Consider the following 22,620-nt stretch of genomic DNA (forward strand, 5'->3'; position numbering starts at 1 on the left):
AAGAAAGACGGAAGGGAAACATCAGGGTAGAAGAACTGGACAGAAAAGGAGCAAAGTACAACAGGCAACAGAGAATAAGAAAATGACGAACCAAGCTTTGGCCCTCAGAAAAGTCCTCGTGTGTCTGCTCAGTAGTTGGCCTGCTCTGCATCTCCTCTGCAGTCTCTCTGACCTGCTGAAGGTTCACCATTCGTCAGCACCCTAGGGGAGCTCCTGACATGCTGGAGGGGTGTGTGTGTGTGTGTGTGTTTCCCTTTTTCACCGGCCCCAGAGAATTGTTTTACTCCCTCAGAAAAGTCAACTGAGTGATTAGTCTGCTGACTCTGGCTCTCCTTCAATTCCTGAGCTGCTGAGGGCTGGTCCAGCAGCAATACTGCCCTGAGAAACTTCCCAAAATACTTATAAGGCAGAGCTCATGAAGAATTCTTAGGGGATGGCTTAACTCAATACAGGTGCTTCTGTACTTCTGCCGAGTGAAAGCTTCACAGGCTGGGCAATGGAGTCCATTTAACACCCCCCCCCACCCCCCCCACCCCCCCACACACTGAAGTCTTACCTGGCCTCACGGTAATCCCAACTACTTGGGAGGGTCAGGCAGAAGGGTCTCAAATTCAAGGCCTACTTGGATTACAAAGCCAGTCCAAGCAATTTACTGAGATTCTGTCTTAAGAGATGGGACTATACCTCAGTGGCAGAATGCTTGCCTAGCATACATGATGTCCCAGGTTCAATATCTAGTCCTGGAGGCAGAGTTGTGCCTTAGAACCTACGGGACAGTTTGAGCAATGCGGTCTTGTGGGGGACTGCTCACGTTCAGTGGGGGAGTAAAGACCCCTCTGTATACACTAAATGCCAGAGCACACTCTCATTCTGCGCTTAGTTACTCAGAACGTTCTCTGCAGCAATTCCTCCTCCTCCTCCTCCTAAGGAGTTACAGACAGTTGTGAGCTGCCACGTGGTGGCTGGGAATTGAACCCTGGTCCTCTGGAAGGGCAGTCAGTGTTCTTAACTGCTCAGCCATCTCTCCAGCCCTGCAGCAACTGTTCTTATTCATCTCTTTTGAAAGGTTAAAAAAACCAAACCAAACCAACAAGGCTGATTGCATTTCAGAGACATACAGTAACAAAACATCACACAATCTATCATTTTAAGTCATTTATTTCAGTAGAAATATGTCAGAAAACTGTTCTTAAATTCACCTTAAGTTAGCTTATGCAAACACACCGAAGGTCACACACTCACTTCTGCATATTAAAAAGAAACAAAACCAGAGAGGACCCAAGTTGCACATCACTCAAGGAGGTCATAGTGCAAGTGAACGCTTCATCATTAAGTACCTCAAGTTGACTGGGACAAGACTGGAAATGGCTTGTGAAGGTTCTCTCTCTCTCTCTCTCTCTCTCTCTCTCTCTCTCTCTCTCTCTCTCTCTCTCTGTATTATTAGTTGTGGGTACTTATCCCTACAGATGTTTGGGTTCCTCCTTCCAGGTCCTTCGGGGGCTGTCAGGATGAACATCAACCATCAAGGTGTAGGAACTTGAGAGTCCTACCTTAGTCACATCCACTAACTCAACACTTCTTGGAACCATACTGTGAGTTCTCTCAGCTGACATCTCCAGGGACATGACATTGGTTACTTGAAACAGAAATTCGAAACTTCCTGCTGATAGCTGGCATTTTCTGCTTTCCTTTCCCCAAGCACTCCATCAACTCCTTTAACTCTGTGTTTCACACCAATTGGCTGGAATCAGATTTTAAATTTTGCTAATAACCCCCAAGGACCTGCTAACCCTTTCATTGGCTCCATAGACCACGTGTGTCTATGTGTCTATTTTCTAAGGACTCTAAAAACAGCATTTCTACTCAGATGACAGTATCTACTGGCCTTCCAATGTCCTAAGCAAAATGTTTCCAAACTTTGCTTTGGCTGAGAAACCTAGCTTAGTTTCTTACCTCTGATTTATTAATAGCGCTGTCTCTTTCTTGTGTATTTTCAAGTAAGCAATAACCAGCAGGGTGAGGGATTGCTTGTTCATTCTGTCTTAGATGAGAAACTGAAATACGTTTCATTTCTGGATAAAGGGACTGCCGCCATCACAGTACTTTAGTAGTGTTAGCAGAACCGAAACAACTCCTTCTGTATGCTTCTTACTCTGTTAGGGATTTCTCCAACAGGCCTGACTGTCATTAAACCTAAGCTTGAAACAACACAAAATACAAATATACTCAGCCAGCACTCAGAGTGCTCATCACAAGGCTGATGTGAGTGGATTTATTTTTAACCTACCCAGACAAGAGAGCAGTAGGGAGCAAGGCTTACTTGAAAAAGAATTAAGATTGGAGGACTGCAAGTATCCAGACGCCCATGCAGTCCTCTTCAGGTTGCTGTGAGATTAAGCAGGTGGAAAGGGATGGCACACCCCTCAAGCCAGAGGGTCAAGAGGACCGATAATTACAGCCATCCTCAATGCCCTAACACTGGTTTTCAAATTGATAAGGCACTGATCCAATTTTTCCCACACTATGGCTGGATATAGGTAAAATGCGATTCCCTTCACTGAGCTGAAAAACGGGAGTGTATGCATCTCTTCAGTAGAATTCTCAAATTGAAAAGTCACTTTACACACAAACCATTTTTAGGGAAACAAACCCAAAAGGTACTTAAATCATTTTTAAAAGGTTCACATGTAATTTATCATCAATAGTATTTAACAGCAATTTCTGTGTCTCGGGGGCTTAGAAAAAACAATAGCTTCCTGGCTGTAAAACCAGGGTGGTACTGAGAAATAAAAGAAGCGAAAATGAAGCAAGTCCTAAAAGGAGGCTAACGCCACCCCGCCAGCACTGGCTCGGTCACCATTCAGGCAGCAGCGGTACTGCTACGGCCCCGGACAAGGACGGTCAGCTTCATTTTCACCAGGATGCAATTCTTTTAAGTCTTGGGGGCAGAGCAATTCTTCTAATGAAAGCTGATCTTCCATTAAGCAACACTGGTACCTCTTGTTTGTGGAAGCTAACAGGATAGTTCAAAGCCTAGTTAGAAAGGCATGTGTCTCAATAAACACGAAAGAAGCCAACAGAAGGTGTGCTCTCTTTAAAAGCCAATGCATTAAGTCTGTTAGTACTGACTTCCAATCAATACAATGCCTCACGGTTTTAAACATATGTAATTTACAGATTTTACCTCAGGAAAAAGACGATGCTGAAGTCATTTGGACAGCTAAATGCTAATAACCCCCGGAACGGATCAAGCTGTGTTTACAGGGCCACATTTCAGCTACCAAGGGGTCTAAGTGTGATTCCATTCCTCCCAGATAACCATGCTGCTTGCTGGGCAGATTCTTTATAAATCTCGAGGAGGAAAAGGAGCCAATTATCAGAACTCTGAAGCTATGATCATCCTGACGGACTCAACATTGAGACCCAAGAGCATCAGACTACGTGGAGGATGGTACCAAGTTACACAGGAAAAATAATCACCATTGGAACATATGCTAAGGGGAGAGGGAAAAAATACTCCCGAAGGGGATCCTTTTTTGAATTGTTTACACAAATACACACTGAACAAAACCAAACAGAAAGATGTATTTCATCAGTTCTCTTTTGACCCTACAGCTTAGACACTATAGCGAAAAGTATCCTGGAAACTAAGCACACAAGGCGCAGGACAGTGCTTGGGCTTTATGCGGTCATCTTCATAGTACACTGTAAAAATGGACTTTGGAAAAATAAACCTTTATGTTCAAATGGGTTGTCAAATGAGATATGGCTAGCACTACACATGACTGTGCCAGGTCATAGAATATCCTATTCAGTCTGCTTATAAACTAGCTTAAGTATACGTTTTACTCGAATTTCTAAAGAGTTCTCCTTGGCTATGACAGAAACAACTGAGCAATCTAATGTTCATGGAAAATGGGCCTGTAAGTCATTTTACAACTGAGAGTTAGTGTAACAGGATTCATTCTCCAATAAATAAAGTACTCAAATATTTAATATAGTTTGGCAATGTTTTCTTTGCTTCAATTATAATCTGATACCACTTTGTGAACTACAGATCAAAAAACTCAACCAACTCTACAGAACTCATCTCTCACAGTTTCTAAAATCATCCTAAAAGCAATGACTGCTGTTTAGAGCAAATTTTAGGGTAGAAAAATAGTTTTAGTTTCAGCCAGAGGCCACAGTGCTACTTCAGACTGGCTAATCAAATCTGAACACGGTTTTTCCCTACACACCCAGAAGTGTCTAGAGCTGGGTGTATCAAACACGTCTTCCATCTCATTGCTTCCTCTGGCAAAACTGTGAAGTCAACCTCTGCTAGACACCATCTATACAGACGCCAGTCACCTTACAACGTAACGGCTTTAGCTTACTCATGATAAAGTGGTAATAAAAAAGCCACAGGTTCTCATTCACAGTATCTCAAAACAGCGTGTACACTACTTAAACCATTATTTCAGGAGCAAAATATACTAAGGGATTGCTAAAAATAGGCAAAACAAAAGTAAGATGTGCAAAGTCTATACTGTAATACTGCTAGCTACTCAGTAATGTCTGTCCGTATACCCAACATGGGTTAACCTTAGACCATTATTTGAAAAATCATTCCATATAGGCAACATTTGCCTTCCCTTGCTTGTCAATGAGACCCCAAATAATGTATTTCTGTCACATTTGAATTATTTAAATTAGAGACACTCAGAAAAGCTCTTTGCTTTCTCTTGGACTGATTTTTTAGCTGATTATTGGACACACAGTATTTTCTAATTAAGTTCAATGGACTTGACGATAAAATATTTCTGATAGAAAGTACACAATTCTTTGAGGATACAAATGTGAGAAATTTTATGTGACACCCAAAGAAAGAGCTGTTTGCTTGGAGGTGTAAGTCAAGGCCTTGCATGTTGTGGCCCACAGTAGTCTACTCAAGTGCTATTCTTGGTTAAAGTTCTAGGCTATCTCAAGTCCAACATTCATTTTAAAAATTAAATGTGTTACTGCCTAGGAGAGCACTCTCAAACCTGCTTAGCCAGTTACTAAGAAAACATGGCTTTCAGGTTGGGACCGACAGTAAGCTTTCTAAACAACTGTCCAGGCACATTCTGAAAGTCATACAGAGAAGAGGTTTTATATTTTTAACTCCTAGAGCTGCACACTTTGCCTTTATTCTGCTTAAAATTGTTTTGTCTTACAATAAAATACATACCATATATGTATGTATGTATGTATATATATACACACATACCTATACATACATACATATACATATATATGAAGAATCTTTTAAACAAGTATGCTCTTGAATCTGATACTGAACAAAAACAAATTTAATAAAAAATAAGTCTGGCATAATGCACATTAAACACTGCAAGGGCAAGGCTCTGGTAACCCCCGGGTCTTCACCATGACGACGAACACCTGTAGCCGGAGAATCCACTTGACGAGAAAAATCTACAGAAACCTCAGCTTGGGATAATCTTTCTCCTATGCAGATTTGTGGCCCAACAGTGGACTCATACAGAAAATTAAACCCAGTTAGAAGCAACCATGTTTTCTGGAGCCTGCTGCCATGTGAACAAACACTCGGCCTCTGTGCCTCCTTCAGGAAATCCTTCTAGCGCTGACTTCCGAAGGGTAGTGTCTGACTAGATCCCTCCCCGTTCCAAACACAACTCCTCAGCTTGCACTGTCATCACTCAAGCCCCAGTCTTGCTGTGGGGAAACGGAGGAAGCCAGGCCCAGAGGCTGCTTGCGCAGACCCTGCAGGTGGGCTGTTGGCCAGCTCCTCACGGACTTCTCACGGCACCTAAAACAGCTCCTGATGGAATCCGTAAGAAATGCTTTTCCTTTTGAAAGTTTATCTAAAAAAAGATGGTTTCCCCTCTGAATTAGTACAAAGTTAAAAGAAACGCAAATTAGCTACAATTTATTCCAAGCACAGCACCGCCAGAAGATTCACACACACTATTTGGTGTTGCTTTTCTCTCACTCTGTTAAGGCAGTGGTTTCCACAGGTCAGTTCGGAGATAAGAAGCGTAGTTCATGGCAGTTTGTTTTGCAACTCCAATGTGTTCTCTGGGAATCTCTCTTCATTCCCTGAAATGAGTGCTTTTGGTTCTGAGCTCCGGAGGGAGGCTGGGCTGGAGCCTGGGGGCTCTCCCTGGCACGGGATGGTGCGGCTGGCCGCTCTCAGCAGGTCCTTGCTCCACGCGATGGGAACAATGGTACACCTCCTCTTCCTCAGGCCTCTACTCAAATGTCATCAAGTTTGTAGGAACCTAGAAGACAAGCAGCCCACACTAACTGCGGCGTTCCTTTTCCTAGTCACCGAATGCGTCTGTCCCAATGGCCTAAAGTGATCTTCCCAGCCGCCCCTCCAATTCACTCTGGGATGAGGGTTCTGCAACTCCAGATTGAACACTGTATACAGCAAATTGTATTACTATACACAAAATGTAGGTTTCTTGTTAAATAGCTGTTTTCAACAATTTATATAAGATTTAATAACCTAAATTTAGCATGTATTTTGTCTTGTTATTTAGCTAAACCCAAATCATTCTGACCTCCGTCCGCATCTTTCTCAAGACAAGGCTCAACTTTGCAGCGCAGGCCAGCCTTGAACTTGTTACTGCTAGGGATGCAAGCAGGAGCCCCACAGTTTAAATGTGTTTTAAAAGGAATGCGACAGCCACTGCCTCGGGGATTTGGAACAGTGAGTCTAGCATGCTGGATCATTTTAGAAAATGGCTGAGTTAATAAGCTCTTTCAAGTAGGTATGCCTGGACAGGAGGAAGGGCACAGGTGTTTTCGTGTCTTACTGGGGTCTAATGGCTGTTTATTCAAATAAGATGAATTAAAGAAGCATGGCAAACCTCTGTAGAGCAGAATTCCACACGTTACCATCCATTTTTCTATGTACATTAAAAAAGCTACACTGAGAGCTTTATAGCAAACATGAAGGACTTCTCTATAAAAACACCGGGAATACTAAGAGCCAAATTTACTACTAATAAAATTTATCTCACTCTTTCTGACTGAAAAATAAACAGGTCACAGAGAACAGGTCTGTGATGAAATTTTATTTGTGCTTTAATAAAGCTTACCTGGAGATCAGGAGGAAAAGGCCAGCCATTTTAAGTAAACAAAAAGTCAGGCAGCACACACCCTTAATCCAATCACTTGGCAGGCAGGCTCTCTGTGTGTTCAAGGCCATACTAGGGAACAGAGCCAAGCATGGTGACACACGCCTTCAATCCCAGTACCAACCATAGAGACCTGGAGGTCTGTACAGACAGACAGTGACAAAGAAGTGAGGTAGCTGGGCTAAAAGCCAATGAGAGGGCAGAAGAGCAGGGCAATAAAGGCGTGGGTAGACAGGAAGTTGCTCACATTTGGAAGCTGAGGAGTTGGTAAGGTAAGGTTGGCTGGTGGCTTTCCTTATTTCCCTGATCTCTCTAAGGTTTTCATCCCTATATTTGGCTCCATGTTTTTTATTTAATAAGATCACTTAGAAATTCGTCTACACAGGTTACCACTTGGAGACTATACTTACTTAATTTGATTTCTTTCAAGTGTGAATTCAGAAGTTTCTATGGTGGGGTTGGGTATGAAACTCAGGCAGGGCCTTGTGTATGCTGGTCAAATATCTCACCATGGGGCACAACTCCAGCCTCCAAAACCCAACTACTGTCCTCTACGAAGGGCTACAGAGGGTCAGTCGGCACAGCCTCCCTGCGGCTCCGCCAGTGGTCTCCTCCCCCTAGAGTGGTTCAGCAGCTCTCCCAGGCCACAGACTCTTTCTCTGAAACCTGTTCCCCTTTGGAGCTGGAGCTATATAGACAGCTGCTCACCAGATGTGGGTGATAGGACCCGAACCCTACCAGAGCAGCAAGCACTCTTAACCACTAAGCAATCTCCCCAGCCTCAGCCTCATGAGCTAGCTTTTGTATGAACAATTCTACGAGGCAGTATCATAACTGAATTATAACTCAAACGCTCATGTGCTTAAGACCCCAGGTTTAGTGGTATGAAATCTTTAACAAAGTGAGTTTCACTTCTAAATCACCCAAATGTGTTTTAAGGTATTTTGCACTTGAGGTAGGGTCTTCACAGGTTCTATTAAGAATTTGCTAACACTCTGACTGTTAAAAAAAAAACAACCAAATAGAAACAAAACCATTTTTGCATGCTGTGTGATATTAGGAAGGCTTACTAACACAGTAAAAATGTACGTCTTTCTCTGTACATGAATATACGCTGGTATGCGTGTACTCCAAGATTAATCTTGGAATCTGAGGGGGTTTTGTTTGTTTTGTAGAGACAGGGTTTCTCTGTGTAGCTCTGGCTATCCTGGAACTCACTTTGCAGATTAGGCTAGCCTTGAACTCAGAGATCTCTGCCTCTCAAGTGCTGGGATTAAAGGCATGCAGCACTACCAGCCACCTGGAATCTGAGATTCTTTATAAACAAAAATACCTCTGACTATATTTAAAGAAAATGCATGGCATGCAAGAGAACTCTGAAAGCCTTATTTATTATCCTTGGCAAAATAAAGTCCATTTCTTTCATTCTGCCCCAGACACTAAGTTAATATGAACAAAACCCTTAGTACTTTAAGTCCTTCAAGGAGTTGCTAAAGGCTGTACCAATCTGTCTGTCTTTCTTCCCCTGAAACAACTGCGATAGAAAAAAGCCCTTCCAACAACACTTACAAAGGAAAAGCAAACGGCACTTGGATTAAAGGCCCAGCATTTGTACTTTTGATTGTGTGAAGTCATTAGTGTCTTTGAGCTTGTTTTCCTATTTATGAAAAGTTGTACCCACCACTCGGGAGGCAGAGGCAGGCGGATCTCTGTGAGTTCAAGGCCAGCCTGATCTACAAAGCGAGTTCCAAGAAAGGCACAAAGCTACACAAAGAAACTCTGTCTCGAAAAAACAAACAAACAAACAAAAACAAAAAAGTTGTGATAACCTGATATAACAGGGCAAAAACCAAAGCAATTTAAGCCCTCTAAATTTATAGTGCATAACAGTGTCTGCTGATAGGCACTGATGATACAAAGGCATACTGTAAAGCCTGAATTTGTGATTTCCAAATATGTGTAACTAGAAAAACTTCAAGCAATTGCCACAACTGTGGTTGCATTTTCTGTCTGCTAATCTGTGGTTCAGGGCATCTCTGCAAGAGGGTCCAGGGAAAACAGCACAACAGAAAACTGTAGTGGGTAGTCATTCCAGCTTTGATCCGGAAGTTCCAACCCCCACTGAGGCTTTGGTAACTGTCATGCCTGCAAGGCGGGGCTGAGAGAGGACGCTGAAGACCCGAGATCTGGATGCACCGGCTCTCTTGGTTCCTGGACCCTGGATGCTGGAGGTAGACTGAGCGGAGTTCTCCAGAGAACACCGCCGGACTGCACTGCACCTTTCCCAGACCCTGTTACCTATCCTTTCACTTGTAAGTTACCCCACAAAATAAACCTCCCTTTTAACTACGTGGAGTGGCCTTAATAATTTCACCAATAGAGAACCGCCCCTTTACAGAGACCACCTTTCCATTAGACCATCATGGTTTCACTGCAACGACAGGAACCCACTTCAAGTTGTTATCCAAGAGAAACCAGAGCTCTGTTCAAGGACCACCTCCATTTTACCCTTCTGAGCTGTCGTTTTCTCAAACACTGGCCATGTCTCTGTATAGCTGAGAAAGAGCTATCTTTATCTATACACCTGCTGTTCCCCAAGTTGGCCCTCCACTCTCTCTTCACAGCCTGTTCCTTCCGATCACCCAGGTCAGCATCACCGTCTCTGGGAAGGCTCAGCTGCACACACTGCCATTACCTACCAGTCTCTCTTCTCTGTACTCTGTATTGCACAGTTTTGTTTACTTATTTTCTTTCTAAAATATGGACTCCACACCTCACTGACTGCTATAAACAACGAAAAGGAAACACTACCAAGACAAGTATCCAGCTGCGTGTGGTAGTGCACACATAAAATCCCACAACACTAGTGCTAAGGCAGGAGGATCACACGTTTGTGGAGTTCTAGGCCAGCCTAAGCTGTTAACGTTATGAACGTCTATCTCTAGAATACGTTCGTAAGAATGTGAAAGCTACAGACGGAGGAGGGGGGAGAGGGGGGAGGAGGGGGGGAGGGGAGGGGCGCCCACCTGCTGCTTGTCACTCTGGCAGGCTGCACTCAAATGTTTAAACCACAGCATTGCGTTCATCCTGCTGCCAGCTTGAAACTTGTATGAATTTCCTAAAATTATCAAAGCAAGTAAAAAACAATAAATACAAAGATAATACTACCCAACATTCCTGACAGACAGATAAGACTGAATGAAATAGAATTCATGAATTCTATTCAATTGCAACCTTATTTCCCAATGTATAACTCTATGCCACATGCTCATGGGACCTTACATTTAGAAAGTCACCTTCCTACCGTGGGTACAGTAAAGGTGACTGTGGTTCCCTAAGTGTTCATTAAATCACTGGGAAGCTTCTCCAGTCATCCCTCACCCCTTACTGTGTATCAGTCAATGACGTACTAACTTATGTACATTGAGCCTTTTTTCAAAGTTATAGAGCACTGACTCCATAAGTTGGATTCCTTGGGCTTTTTCAGCTTCAAATACAATATGGAACAAAAGTGTTCCCAACAGATATGATTCCTGAAATGCTTTCCTGTTGGTAATACAGCAGAACCAAGATCAGGGCTCAGGAGTTAGTGTCTGCTGTACTTCTGATTCCATCTGTCTGGTAACTCACCTTTCTCCGAGTCAGTAAGCAGAAAGAGGTCTGGATGCTCTGGATCATCAGCCATCATCACCATCCATCCCACCACAGACACATTCTTATTCGACGTTGACTTGAACTGAGATGGAAGACAATCAGAAAAACAGCGACAACCAGTGACTGTTACAGCCAGCTCTCTGTTAAAGGTGAGTGTCAGAGAGCTTATTTTCAGTTTGTCCTTAGGAGAGGTAAGATGTCTGACCTAATGCTGACCCAGGTCAGCTCAGCATGCCCCCCGCTCTCCAGTCATCCCCAGTGTCAAGGTTTCATTACAACCACTGTCCACTTCTGCTAAGCATGCTTGTGACTGCTCTTTCTCCTAGTCACAGTGTTAGCACCTAGAGCAGTGGTTCTCAACCTTCCTAACTGTGACCCTTCAATAAAGTTCCTCACATAAGGTGATCCCAACCATCACATTATTTTGTTGCTACTTCGTAACTAACTTTGCTACTGTTGTGAAATGTAATGCAAACACCTGTGTTTTCCCATGGCCTTAGGTGACCCCCCAAAGGGCGTGCGACCCACAGGTGGAGAACTGCTGATTCGGAGACGCAGCTGCATCCTAACACCTGCACTTCCTCAGCCTGACGATTTCGTACACCAGAGAGGCTATCAGACAATTCTTCCTTGTATTTCGCAAAACCAAGAAAGATTAAAAAAAAAGGGAGGTACTATCAGCATGCTGGTTACTTTCATAGTTAGCTACTCTTTTCTGTTGGGAAGGGGCGCTATAAAGGGCAGAAGATAAGGTTAATCTCAGTACCAGAAGTAAAGAATGTGAAAAATACTGGCAACTCAAAGCTAGCAGTGTGTAAAAAAAAAAAAGCTGCCAGAAGTCACAATACAGAGTAAAAATCAGACTGCAGAAGACTTCCACTGTGTAATTGCTAGTGAGTGTAGCCTGGTTAAACGCTGAACTTTATTAATTAAAATAAGAATAAGCAACAGTTCCACATAGGCCTTTTGCAGAAGAAAAAGCATGGAAAGGGTGAAGCTCATTAAGGAACCGACAGCACACAAATACAAAATACACAGCCATGCTTGATTCACAGGAGCAGCCGAGACCAGGAAACTTAATCTTAGTATTTACACTTCTCAAGATAAAACCCAGAGAACCTGTGCACAAAAATATCCAAGAGAAGTATTGGAAATAGGGAGGAAATGAACCTATCAAATATTCACCAATAGAAAGATGAGTAAATAATGGGAAACTCAGAAAAGAGACTATTCAGCTATGAAGAGGAATAAATGATAATTACAGGCATCACCAATGACTTTCAATGGTATAAAGCAAAGGCACTCGGTCTTACAAATGCACATGCAGCCAGATGTGGTGGCGCATACCTTTAATCCCAGCAGAGGCAGGGGAGGAGGAAGACCTCTGTGAGTTCCAGGACAGACAGGCTACACAGTAAGACCCTGACTTTAAAAAAAGGAAAAAGAGAATGTATATGCAGCCCCCTCAAGTACAGTTGGGAAGTTAAATTAACTTTTATCTAAGGGCAAACAAGTATGGTAAAACTCTGAAGGAAAACAAGGCCGTGACTAAAATGTAAGCTGGTGGCCGACTGAGGACGGCTCCCTCAGAGCACTGACAGGTCTGGAATGTGCTATTTCTTATGCTGTGGGGAGCGGGAGCGAGGGCTTAAACATGTTTGTTTACTTCCACAGTTAAAGTCACGGGAAAGGAATGAGTATAGTATGACAGTAATGTGCGAGGCACAAAAAGGAGGAGGAAACCAGGAGGCTAGAAAGACGACAACATCACAGGATGGTACGTACACCTGTGCGTTCATAACTTACTTCAAAACTAACAGCACACTTTTCTAATATGCGCTTCCTAACCGTTGCTGTATTAGCATGCCATATAAGCTCCACAGTAAGGAGGGATGAGATATAAATACAGTGATATCCCACACGTGTGCAGACAGTCATGTCCGGGGAGTGACGCCCCTTCCCTGCTTCTTCCTATGCTTGGAATCAGGGCTTTTCCGTGCTGTTACTGACACTTTCATGCTACCTGGGTATATTTATACTGTGACTGTGGTTTTAAATGATCAATAACTGTTCCCTTACTGATAATTATTTTGTGTATTTTAAGAGTTCTGTTATTGTAACCATTACAGGAATATTCTTCTACCGATATCTCTGTGCACTTGTTCAAAGATAACTGGAGAGATTTTTCTTAGATGAGGAATTGCAGCTTATTAAAAGAAATACTGACGGGGCAGCCCCGCGCGCGCGCACACACACACTTTAAGTCTCTGACCACATGTAACCCTACATCACAGCCACTGCAGTATCATCCATCTTTACATTCTGTCGAATGAGTGGTCATTTAATCAAGCTGGTTAGTTAATGCAGTTTACCTTCCATCCATTTCCCTGTTCGACTTTTCCGTTTCATTTTTTTTTTTTTAAATAAATACCACAGCTTTTTCTTCCCCAAGTACAGGTTTGGTTTTTAAAATTTAACCAATCAAACACATTTGTTCAAGTATTACCATGTAGTGACAGATTTAAACACAGCTGTAGGTTTTTTTTTTTGCAATACACTTCAACCAAAACTTTTTATACAATCAGTATGTTTTCATTTTTAAACATTCAAAAACAGAGACATAACCAAATCGTATCCCTTCTTTCTTTCCAAGTTTATTCTTCATAGGCCAAGAAATAATAACTCCAATTTGGGTATACACATGGCATATGGTTGCCAAGGATTTTCCTTCTCTTCTCTCCTCCCTCCTTTTTGAGATTAGGGCTCACACTGTGGTCCAGGTTGGCCTTGAACTCACTATAATCTTCTTGCCTCAGTCCCTCCCCAGCAACCACAGGGACAAGATCCCAATCCTAAGTGGTCAGCTCTAAACACATGCGAACCAGGGCAACACTAACTAGACTCAGTAGGTTGTGGATCTTTGGTACAGAGTGTGTATGTGTATACAAACAAAAAGTAATGTCATGACTTCGAGAGGAGAGACACAAGAGGAGTTGAGGGCAGAAATGACTCACACACTCATGTACGAAATTCTCAAGTTAAAAAAAAAATTAAACACAACATGAACCAAACTGCCAGGTAATAAATGGCTATTGAAAGGAACAGACAGTTATCAAAGCATAAAACACAAACGGCTAATAAATATTCTGAAATGTGTTATAAACATCCTTAGCCACTAGGGAAATGCAAATGAAAACCACACTGAAATCCCACCTCACTCTAGTCTAGAGCATGACAACAGGTGCAGTGAGAATGTGGGAGGAAGCCTTCTTCACTGTGGGTGGGAGTGCAGCCATGATGGAAATAAACCCAACAAAGCCAGGCCTTACGCTGTACCACTCCCGGACATACACCTATGTACATTCTACCACACCAGACACTTGCACTTCCATGTTTATTGCTGCTCTATCCACAATACTAAGCAAATAAAACCAACCTAGATGTCCATCAACAGATGAGTGGATAGGAGAAATGTGGCTATATATACAATAGAATTTTATTCAGTCACAAAGGAAAACAAAATGAAAATGTAGGAATTGCATGGATCTAAAAAATATTAAAGGAGGTAACCCACATTCGTGTAAAGATCCTCACTTCAATGTTTATGTATGTGCAGATGTGGGTCTGGGTAGAGGCCAGAAAGGGGACCAGAGGAGGAGAGGGCTGTTGGGGGAGGGGGACAGAACATGTGACTTAAAAGTGGACAAGAGGTTTCTGGGGGAAGAAAGGGGATAGGCTGGGGGCAGTGGGAAAAGATGGGGAAGGAAGGTCAACAAGACAAGATTATGTTTGAAATACTATAATAAAATCTAATACTTGGTCTACTAATTACAAAGTAAACATTCCATAATTTAAAAGACTGGAGACAGAGAAAAGAGCTTCAAGAGGCTTATTAAGAAACACGGAAGGAAGGAAAGAAAACAGACAGTTGGAACCACTGTGCCCACATCCTCTTCACTGTTGGGAAAACTGCTGTACTGGAGTCTGAGACAGTTTGTTGCTGTCGTCGCCGCCGTTGTGACACTGGGTCTCTCTATGTAGTCCTGGAACTTGCCAGTGTGGCCTTGAGATCATAATTCCTCTGCCTCTGAGGGCTAGGAGAAAAGGTGTGTGCCACCATGCCCAGATCTGGGATAGAATTTTAGGTATTGTTTTCATTTTCACATTTAAATACTAGGAACTGAGGCTACAAGGCAGGGGTTTTGAGCCATCATCTGACCCAAGGCAGAGCTGAGAAAGGTCTGATGCCAAGACAGATACTTGTAATGTGCCATTTTCACATCTGCAATGGAAAAACTTGAAAACACAAAAGTGATTCCAAGGCATTCCTTGGAATGGCTGCTTAAACACATTTCCAACTATAACATGCACACTGGGACTAAGTGTGAGAGCTGCTGGATGAGAAACGTGATCTTGTATCCTATTAGGGATATTTTCTTGACAACCAGGAAGAGGCTGTGAAACAAAGCTAATAATTTTGAGGCGGAATACTTACATGTTTTCTTTCTGTAGCCTTCAGAGATTTGGCAGCATAGTAAAAAAGCTGTGTTCCACACAAGGCTGCCCAATACTTTGTCCAAGATGCTACCTGGAGGAGAGACACACATGAATACTACTGAAAGGCTTGACTTGACCTTCTAGTGACAATATTCTAACCTCACTTCAGTTGTTAGAGTCAGTTACAGCACTTCTAAAATCTGCATCTCAGACACGGCTCTGACTTTCAGTGAAGATACTTTAGTAGTCATTTAAGAAATTCTAGATCTCATCAAGAATCCTGTCACCCTTGCACAGCCTTGGTGCAGTGGGAAGGGGCTTGGACCTGCCTAGGCTCAGTGTGCTGAGCTCTGCTGACTCCCCATGGGAGACCTCGATTTAGGGGATGTGGGGTTGCAGGGTGGCTTGGGAAAGAGGGCTGGGGGGGATGGGAGGAGGGAGGAGGGGGGGTCTGTGGATAGCATGAGGAGTGAGTAGAAAATTTCTTAATAAAGAAAAATGAAAAAAAAAAAAAAAAAAGAATCCTGTCACTTTTTGGGTGCTGAAGAGATGGCTCTGCCAGTCAAATGTTTGCTGCTGTGTTCAAGCATGGGGACCTGCGTTCAGATCCCCAGCACATGGAAAAACTGTGTTCAGTAGCATACACTGGGAGCAAATACGGGCAGATTGCTGGCCATCCAGTTCAGCCAGTGAGTTCATGGTTCAGTGAGAGATCCTGTCTCAAAAAATAAGGTGGAGCAATAGAAGAAGACATTCAATATTGGCCACACGCATGCAGAATGTGCATTTGTGTGCACACTTCAAACTCATGAGTATGTACACACTCACAGACGAATCATATCATCATCCACTGTTATACTGCAGTGACATCGCCTTCTTGCCCCAATACCATATCCTCTGCCCCATTCTTCCTGTCTGGTAAACATCCCACAGTCAAATACTCTATCCAGTCTCTAAACACTTTTAATCTTGTGCCCTCTCCCCGATTATCCTGATAAAATGCCAACCTCTAGTTGTATCTGATTACTTAGCACCATATTATAGCAGCAGAGTATTGTGGGAGGGTGCACAGTTATGCCAACTGGTAAGACTGTGTTTACCAATCTCATAGTATTTTTTAAATTTTTTTTACTCAATCAAGTCGCTGTACTCTTTTTCTATAGACAACTATTTCATATCCACTCCTCAAAGTTCTATTACACCCTCCCATGATGTCACTACATAATTCTTACACAAAATAGATTAAGTCTGGCTTAAAAATAAAAGCCCCTATTTCCAGCACATATTCTATAACTGCCTGTTTGCAAACTCGCAAAATCAGCCTTTTTTCTCGCCTCAAAGATTTTGTCAATCCTGTCTAAAGACAAGCTCAACTCTTTTTCCTTCCTTTCTCTCTCTCTCTGTCTCTTTTTTTTTTTTTTTTTGAGGCAGGGTTTCTCTGTGTAGCCCTGCCTGTCCTGGATCTCACTCTGTAGCCCAGGCTGGGATTAAAGATGTGAACCACTACCCAACTAAAAACGGTAACTATTCATGCTCTGGACTTCTAGTTCCTCTTTCTTAATTTGTTTTTGCAGTTAATTCCTCTTTCACTGCATCTCAATTTCCTCCCTCTTCCACCTACTTACATAATGAGCCTGAAGAGCTCCCCCCTTAAGTCTCCTTTGCCCTCCTGACATCATCCAGCTCCTTAGTTCTTTTCACAGCATAACTTCCTGCAAGGTTTCTCACTCTTGCCTCTACTTCTGTCTTTCCCATTTCCTGTTCGACTTCCTTCCCGTGGCTTCCAGGCTTAGGCACTGTCTTTAAGATCACTGCCCACCAATATTTACCAGTCCGTCCTTATCAGTCACCCTTAGCGGTGCTGACGCAGGGATGTCCTTGCACGGGCATGGTGGCACACACCTTTAACCCAGCACTCAGCAAGTGGAGGCAGGCGGATCTCTGTGAGTTCGAGGTCAGCCTGGTCTACAGAGTGAGTTCCAGGACAGCTAGGGCTACACAGAGAAACCCTGTTTTGAAAAACAAACAAACAAAATCTACCACCACCAAGGGAAGGAGTGGACGATGCACAGTAACACACCCATAACCCAGCATGCTGAGGCAGAAGGTCATGAACTCAGGGCTTTGATGCTGGACAGATGTCTTTCTGGTGACGCCTCCTCATGGGGCTACCCATGCAGCCCCACCGCTGGAAGACCGTCTGTATGCTGCCCACTCTCCTTTTTCCTCAGGGGAGGATACTCTCCACGAGGCAGGCACTTGGCTTAGCGTGCTCTCTGCTCGACCTCTAGCACCTTGCAGGTGACAGCTATAGCAATGCCTCTCAGGACACATGGACTCTAAGGTCCCTGGAGAGCAGAGCAGAGCTAGTTTTCTGAATGTGTGTGCCTGTGGTTTAATGTAAAGTAAAAAGCCAGATGAGATTACATAGATGGAAATCATCTTTAATCTTAAGGGGCCTTAGACCTTCAAAAGCTGTAAGTGTAGGTAAGTGCCAAAGAATATTCTCTTCCCTCCTTCCTTTTCTTTCTTTCTTTTCTTTTCTTTTCTTTTCAGGACAGAGTTTCTCTGTGTAGCCCTGGCTGTCCTAGAACTTGCTCCATAGGGCAGGTTGGCCTTGAACTCAGAGATCCGCCTACCTCTGCCTCCATAGTGTTGGGATTAAAGGCATGCGTCACCATCACCTAGTGGATATATATTTTAAATTAAACTATACTGTGATTAAGAAAAAACTTTTCTTAGTAGTCAAACTATTATGCTGTGAGGAAAAACAGACGTTTTTGCTAGATACTAAAAGTTCTGTCCTGTAAGCTTTTTGTTTTCAAAGGTAGATTTGATGTTACAAAGTTTAAATAAACTGATGGAACAAAATTATTCTATTTCTTAAGTTTTACCCTACTTTCAATTTTTCTAAACATTACGATTTACTTACCTTTTTTTTTTTGGAGACAAGGTTTCACTGTGTAGACCTAGTTTGCCTGGAACTCACTAAGTAAACTCTACTTCCTGAATGATGGGATTAAAGGGGTGTACCGCCATACCCAGCTTACTACTGTTAACTCTTAATGTATTTTCAGGGTTCATTAAAAAGTATTTTTGGGTAAGAATTACCTTCGAAGTTGAGTACAGGATTATTTGATTTAAGCACATTTAACGTGATTTAGCTGCAATCTAACAGGTTGAAGACTTCAAGAAACAAGGTAAGGGACTTTGATGGCCTGGATCAGGGCTCCTTTCCCTTCCTCCTTCATTTCCTGTGCACAAATAACTTCAAGACTACATAAGACTGCTCAAGTCAATGGGAAACTACAGTAACCACCCGAGTTAGAGTAAAACTGTAAGGAGGCCCCGACCCTATCAGACCCCGAGACCCCAGCACAACCAACTCCACATGGAAGTACCATCCAGGCTGTCAAAGTCAGCACACAGACAGCACCAGCCCCCAAGGCTTAGGCAAAGGTCCAATCCATCAAAACTCGGGTGGTTACTGTAGTTTCCCATTGACTTGAGCAGTCTTATGTAGTCTTGAAGTTATTTGTGCACAGGAAATGAAGGAGGAAGGGAAAGGAGCCCTGATCCAGGCCATCTGCTACTCACATCACCAGGGAGGCTACCTGGAAAACAGGACCCCAAGAAAGACACAGGGATCACCCAATGACAGAGAAATGGAATGAGATCTACATGAACAGCCTGGACATGAGTGGGGGTAATGAAAGGCGAGGGTTGAGGGAAAGAGAGCTTGGGGGAGCGGGAGATCCCAGCTGGATCAACAACAGAGAGGGAGAACAAGGAATAGGAGACCATGGTAAATAAAGACCACATGAGAATAGGAAGAAGCAAAGGGCTAGAGAGGCCCACAGAAATCCACAAAGATACCCACACAACAGACTGCTGGCAGTGGTCGAGAGACAGCCCGAACTGACCTACTCTGGTGATGGGATGGCCAAACACCCTAATTGTTGTACTAGAAACCTCATCCAACTACTGAGGGATCTGGATGCAGAGATCCATGACTAGGCCCCGGGTGGATCTCTGGGAGTCCAATTAGTGAGAATGAGGAGGGTTTATATGAGCGAGAATTGTTGAGACCAAGGTTGGATAAAGCACAGGGACAAATAGCCAAATGAATGGAAACACATGAACTATGAACCAATGGCTGAGGGGTCCCCACTGGATCAGGCCCTCCGAATGGATGAGACAGTTGATTGGCTTGATCTGTTTGGGAGGCACCCAGGCAGTGGGACCAGATCTTGTGCTCATTGCATGAGTTGGCTGTTTGAAACCTGGGGCCTATGCAGGATTGTTTGGCTCGGCCTGGGAGGAGGGGACTAGACCTACCTGGACTGAGTCTACCAGGTTGACCTCAGTCTGTGGGGGAGGCTTTGCCCTGGAGGAGATGGGAATGGGGGGGGTTGGGGGGAAGGTGAGGGGGACGGGAGGGGGGAGAACAAGGGAATCCGTGGCTGATATGTAGAACTGAATTGTATTGCAAAATAAATTAATAAAAAAAAAAAAAGAGAGAAAAAAAAATCATTTACTTGTTAAAAAAAAAAAAAAAAAAAAAAAAAAAAAAAAAAAAAAGCTCACTCTGAGAAAGGCCCAGGATCTCAAACACCCACCTGATAAAGCTAATATCAACCCATGTCCAAGCAGTCTTCTCTGGTGAATACCCCACAATGAAAATCAAGTGTACTTCCTGTCTCTGTGTGCTCACCTTCTTGATTAAGAGTAAAGTTCTCCTTGTCCAAGATTAAAAAAAACAACAAAAACCAAAGACAACCATAATGAGGACAGTGTGTATTTTAAGTGAAGTCAAGTCTACTATGGATCTGCTTCTTTTTCAACTCTAAGTGCTTCTGGGGAGTTGGTGTATCTTCAGACCTAGGTTAAAATAGAAGAAATCTTACTGTGGGTTTTTTGCCTTCTTTCAATAACGTTTTCCTCCTGAGGACACCTTGAATAGTAACAGCTCCTGGGTACAGGTGCACGGCCAAGTCTTCCGACTCCGCAGAACTGTAACAATGAGACCAAGCGGAAAGCAGTTAAGCGTGTGTCTGCAGCAGTCACTAAGAGGGTCGGTAAATGAATCCCATTATTCTTAAGTTTAAAACCTTGATACTTTATTGAGAACTGGTAAGACACTGAGGATTTTAAAGACTTACTGATTTGAGATTTATAAGCTGTCATAAAGTTAATGAGGAAGTTATTACAGTCAGCACATGTTTAAACACACATTCGATCACATATTTCAACAAATACAATTTAGAAGAAAGCAGGAATTCACTTGAACCAAGATTAGTTAAAAAATTTAAGGCTTCTTTTTTCCTTCTTAACATGCCACAGTACATCACTGTGGTAACCCATCAGAAACTCTGACTGCTGGCAAGAGACAAGGATTCTGTTAGAAGTATTTAAGTATACATAACAGAAAATGCAATAACAAGCTCTGAGCAAAAACAAAATGAAAAACTCACACTTAATTTTAAAGAATATAAATAAAAGTAACCGTCACTAACATGCTTTTAGAAACTGGCTTTCTGTGGTAGGTTTTAGTGACATTCCAATCTACTGATGCCTGACAGATCTCTAACAACGAAGAAGCCCCATACTCAGGATTCCCTTTTCACATATTTTAGTAATCATTTTAATGTCTTTCCTCAGTTGATTTTAGAGCCTGGATTTAAAACAGAATGATTTCAACACCAATCTCTGGTGATGGGTTATGAGATGTAGAACTCTGAACACAGCAAAGAATGCAGACATTCTTCACGATTATTTAGGTGTCTTCAAAGTGACAACTTAGAACTTTCAGGAGGGGACACACCATCGAGCTGACAGGGTTTGCTTCTTAAGAGCTGTTCTGCTGTTCCGAGTTGACTGCCTGTCATGAGTGATGCCCCCCGCCCCATGCATGTATCAACTTTAAGTGCTTCCACAGATAATATAGTGCAGAGAGGCCAGCTAAGTAGAGAACTAAAAAAAATTATTTAATGAAACACACTCATCTAAATTCAGGCCCTATGGTTTATCGGGAGAAAAAAAACTTACTTAAAAAGGACAAATTAAATGTAAACTTGCTAGCAAAAGAAACGCTTTGATTGTAACTTAAGAGTAACAAATTGATGTTTGCACAGCTCAGCTGTAATTAGCAGCATTAGAAAGTGTGTGGTTAAAGGGCTAACAACTTTGTAGCATTTTAAAAATGTGACACAAAGATGCAAATTTTAATAATTAGCCCCGTGACTTAGAAAGAATAGTTCAAATTTAAACTATATTAAGTCTTGGAAAGAAAGTTTTCATGGGCAATTTGTTTAGTTTTAAAACCAATTAGCTGAGAAAGAACAGAAAAAAATGTCAGACAACACCCATAATGAGCCAGCCACCAGCACCAGAAGGGAGTTCCGTGGCCCCTGATGCAGGGGATTGTACCTGGTGGCCTTCGTGTGGCTTCCATAGCCATTTCGTGGCACTCTTGTCACCGGGCCGAGAGAATGGTACAATCTGTTCCTGTTGGATTCCATTATAAATTGTATATATTACATATATTTGTATTCATAGAATCACCAATACCTAGAATAGTATACTAGTTTGTAATCTAGCTTTCTATATTAATCTTTAAAAAGGGTAAGATATGATTCTTTTTTAAAACATGCAACATAATATTTTTCTATTGATTGTAGAAACACTGGTATAAAGAACACACTATACTACACAATTATACATGCACTCATTTTTATACATCTGTCAAAAGATTAAAGAACTATTTATGGCCAAATAATTTGGAAACTTGAAAATGCTCCAAAGCCCCTTTGCTCTTCTTGGCTTCCAGTTTAAATATGTCATATGGACTTATATAAATAATTCATTTTATCATATGTCCCTATGAAGACACCTAAAAGCAATGTGGTTTATAAACTTAAAATGAATGAGGAAAACCTCTTATTCTAACTCAAAGAAAACTAGTGGAGACTAACTGAGGAGTACATATAGGCTTTTTTTCTTTTCTATCAATTGTCAAAGCCAATAAAATGATGAGAATGTTATGAACCAGTATTCATCCCAAATCACATTGTACTTGATACTGGAAATAAAACTAGAAACAATGGTATTTCTTTGTTTAGGAAAGTCAAAAGTATGTGATACATGATACTTAATGTAGGAAATAAGAGGAGAAAACAGTGGTCACAATTCAGACAATAATTCAGAGACTGGGGAGATAGTTCACCGTACAACATTTGCTACCTACTTAGGGCCCTAAGCTTGGTACAGGCACTTGGTGTGTGTGTGGCTCAGTACTATTTCAAGTCTGCATCTTTTGGGGTTG

The 22,620-nt window shown here is 42.4% G+C and overlaps 1 protein-coding gene across 5 annotated transcripts in view; it reads right to left on the reverse strand.

Moving 5' to 3' along the window:
* Window positions 1-1,142: 1,142 nt before the first annotated feature.
* Ralgps2 (Ral GEF with PH domain and SH3 binding motif 2) overlaps window positions 1,143-22,620 on the reverse strand; it is a 153,201-nt gene continuing 131,723 nt past the window's right edge. For 4 of the 5 annotated variants that reach the window (XM_052737292.1, XM_052737295.1, XM_052737294.1 and 1 more), the window contains exons 15-20: window positions 21,726-21,803; window positions 20,204-20,309; window positions 15,295-15,387; window positions 10,776-10,881; window positions 10,172-10,263; window positions 1,143-6,281 (exon numbers count right to left, since the gene is read on the reverse strand). In XM_052737292.1, coding sequence (XP_052593252.1) covers window positions 6,252-6,281; window positions 10,172-10,263; window positions 10,776-10,881; window positions 15,295-15,387; window positions 20,204-20,309; window positions 21,726-21,803 — 505 coding nt within the window. In that variant the 3' untranslated portion in view covers window positions 1,143-6,251. The remainder of the gene's footprint in view (window positions 6,282-10,171; window positions 10,264-10,775; window positions 10,882-15,294; window positions 15,388-20,203; window positions 20,310-21,725; window positions 21,804-22,620) is intronic. The other variant, XM_052737296.1, reaches the window with a different exon arrangement.

Source organism: Peromyscus californicus, unplaced genomic scaffold (genome assembly GCF_007827085.1).
Source record: "Peromyscus californicus insignis strain IS unplaced genomic scaffold, ASM782708v3 Scaffold_14__1_contigs__length_90479793_seg_2, whole genome shotgun sequence".
Classification (NCBI taxonomy): Eukaryota; Metazoa; Chordata; class Mammalia; order Rodentia; family Cricetidae; genus Peromyscus; species Peromyscus californicus.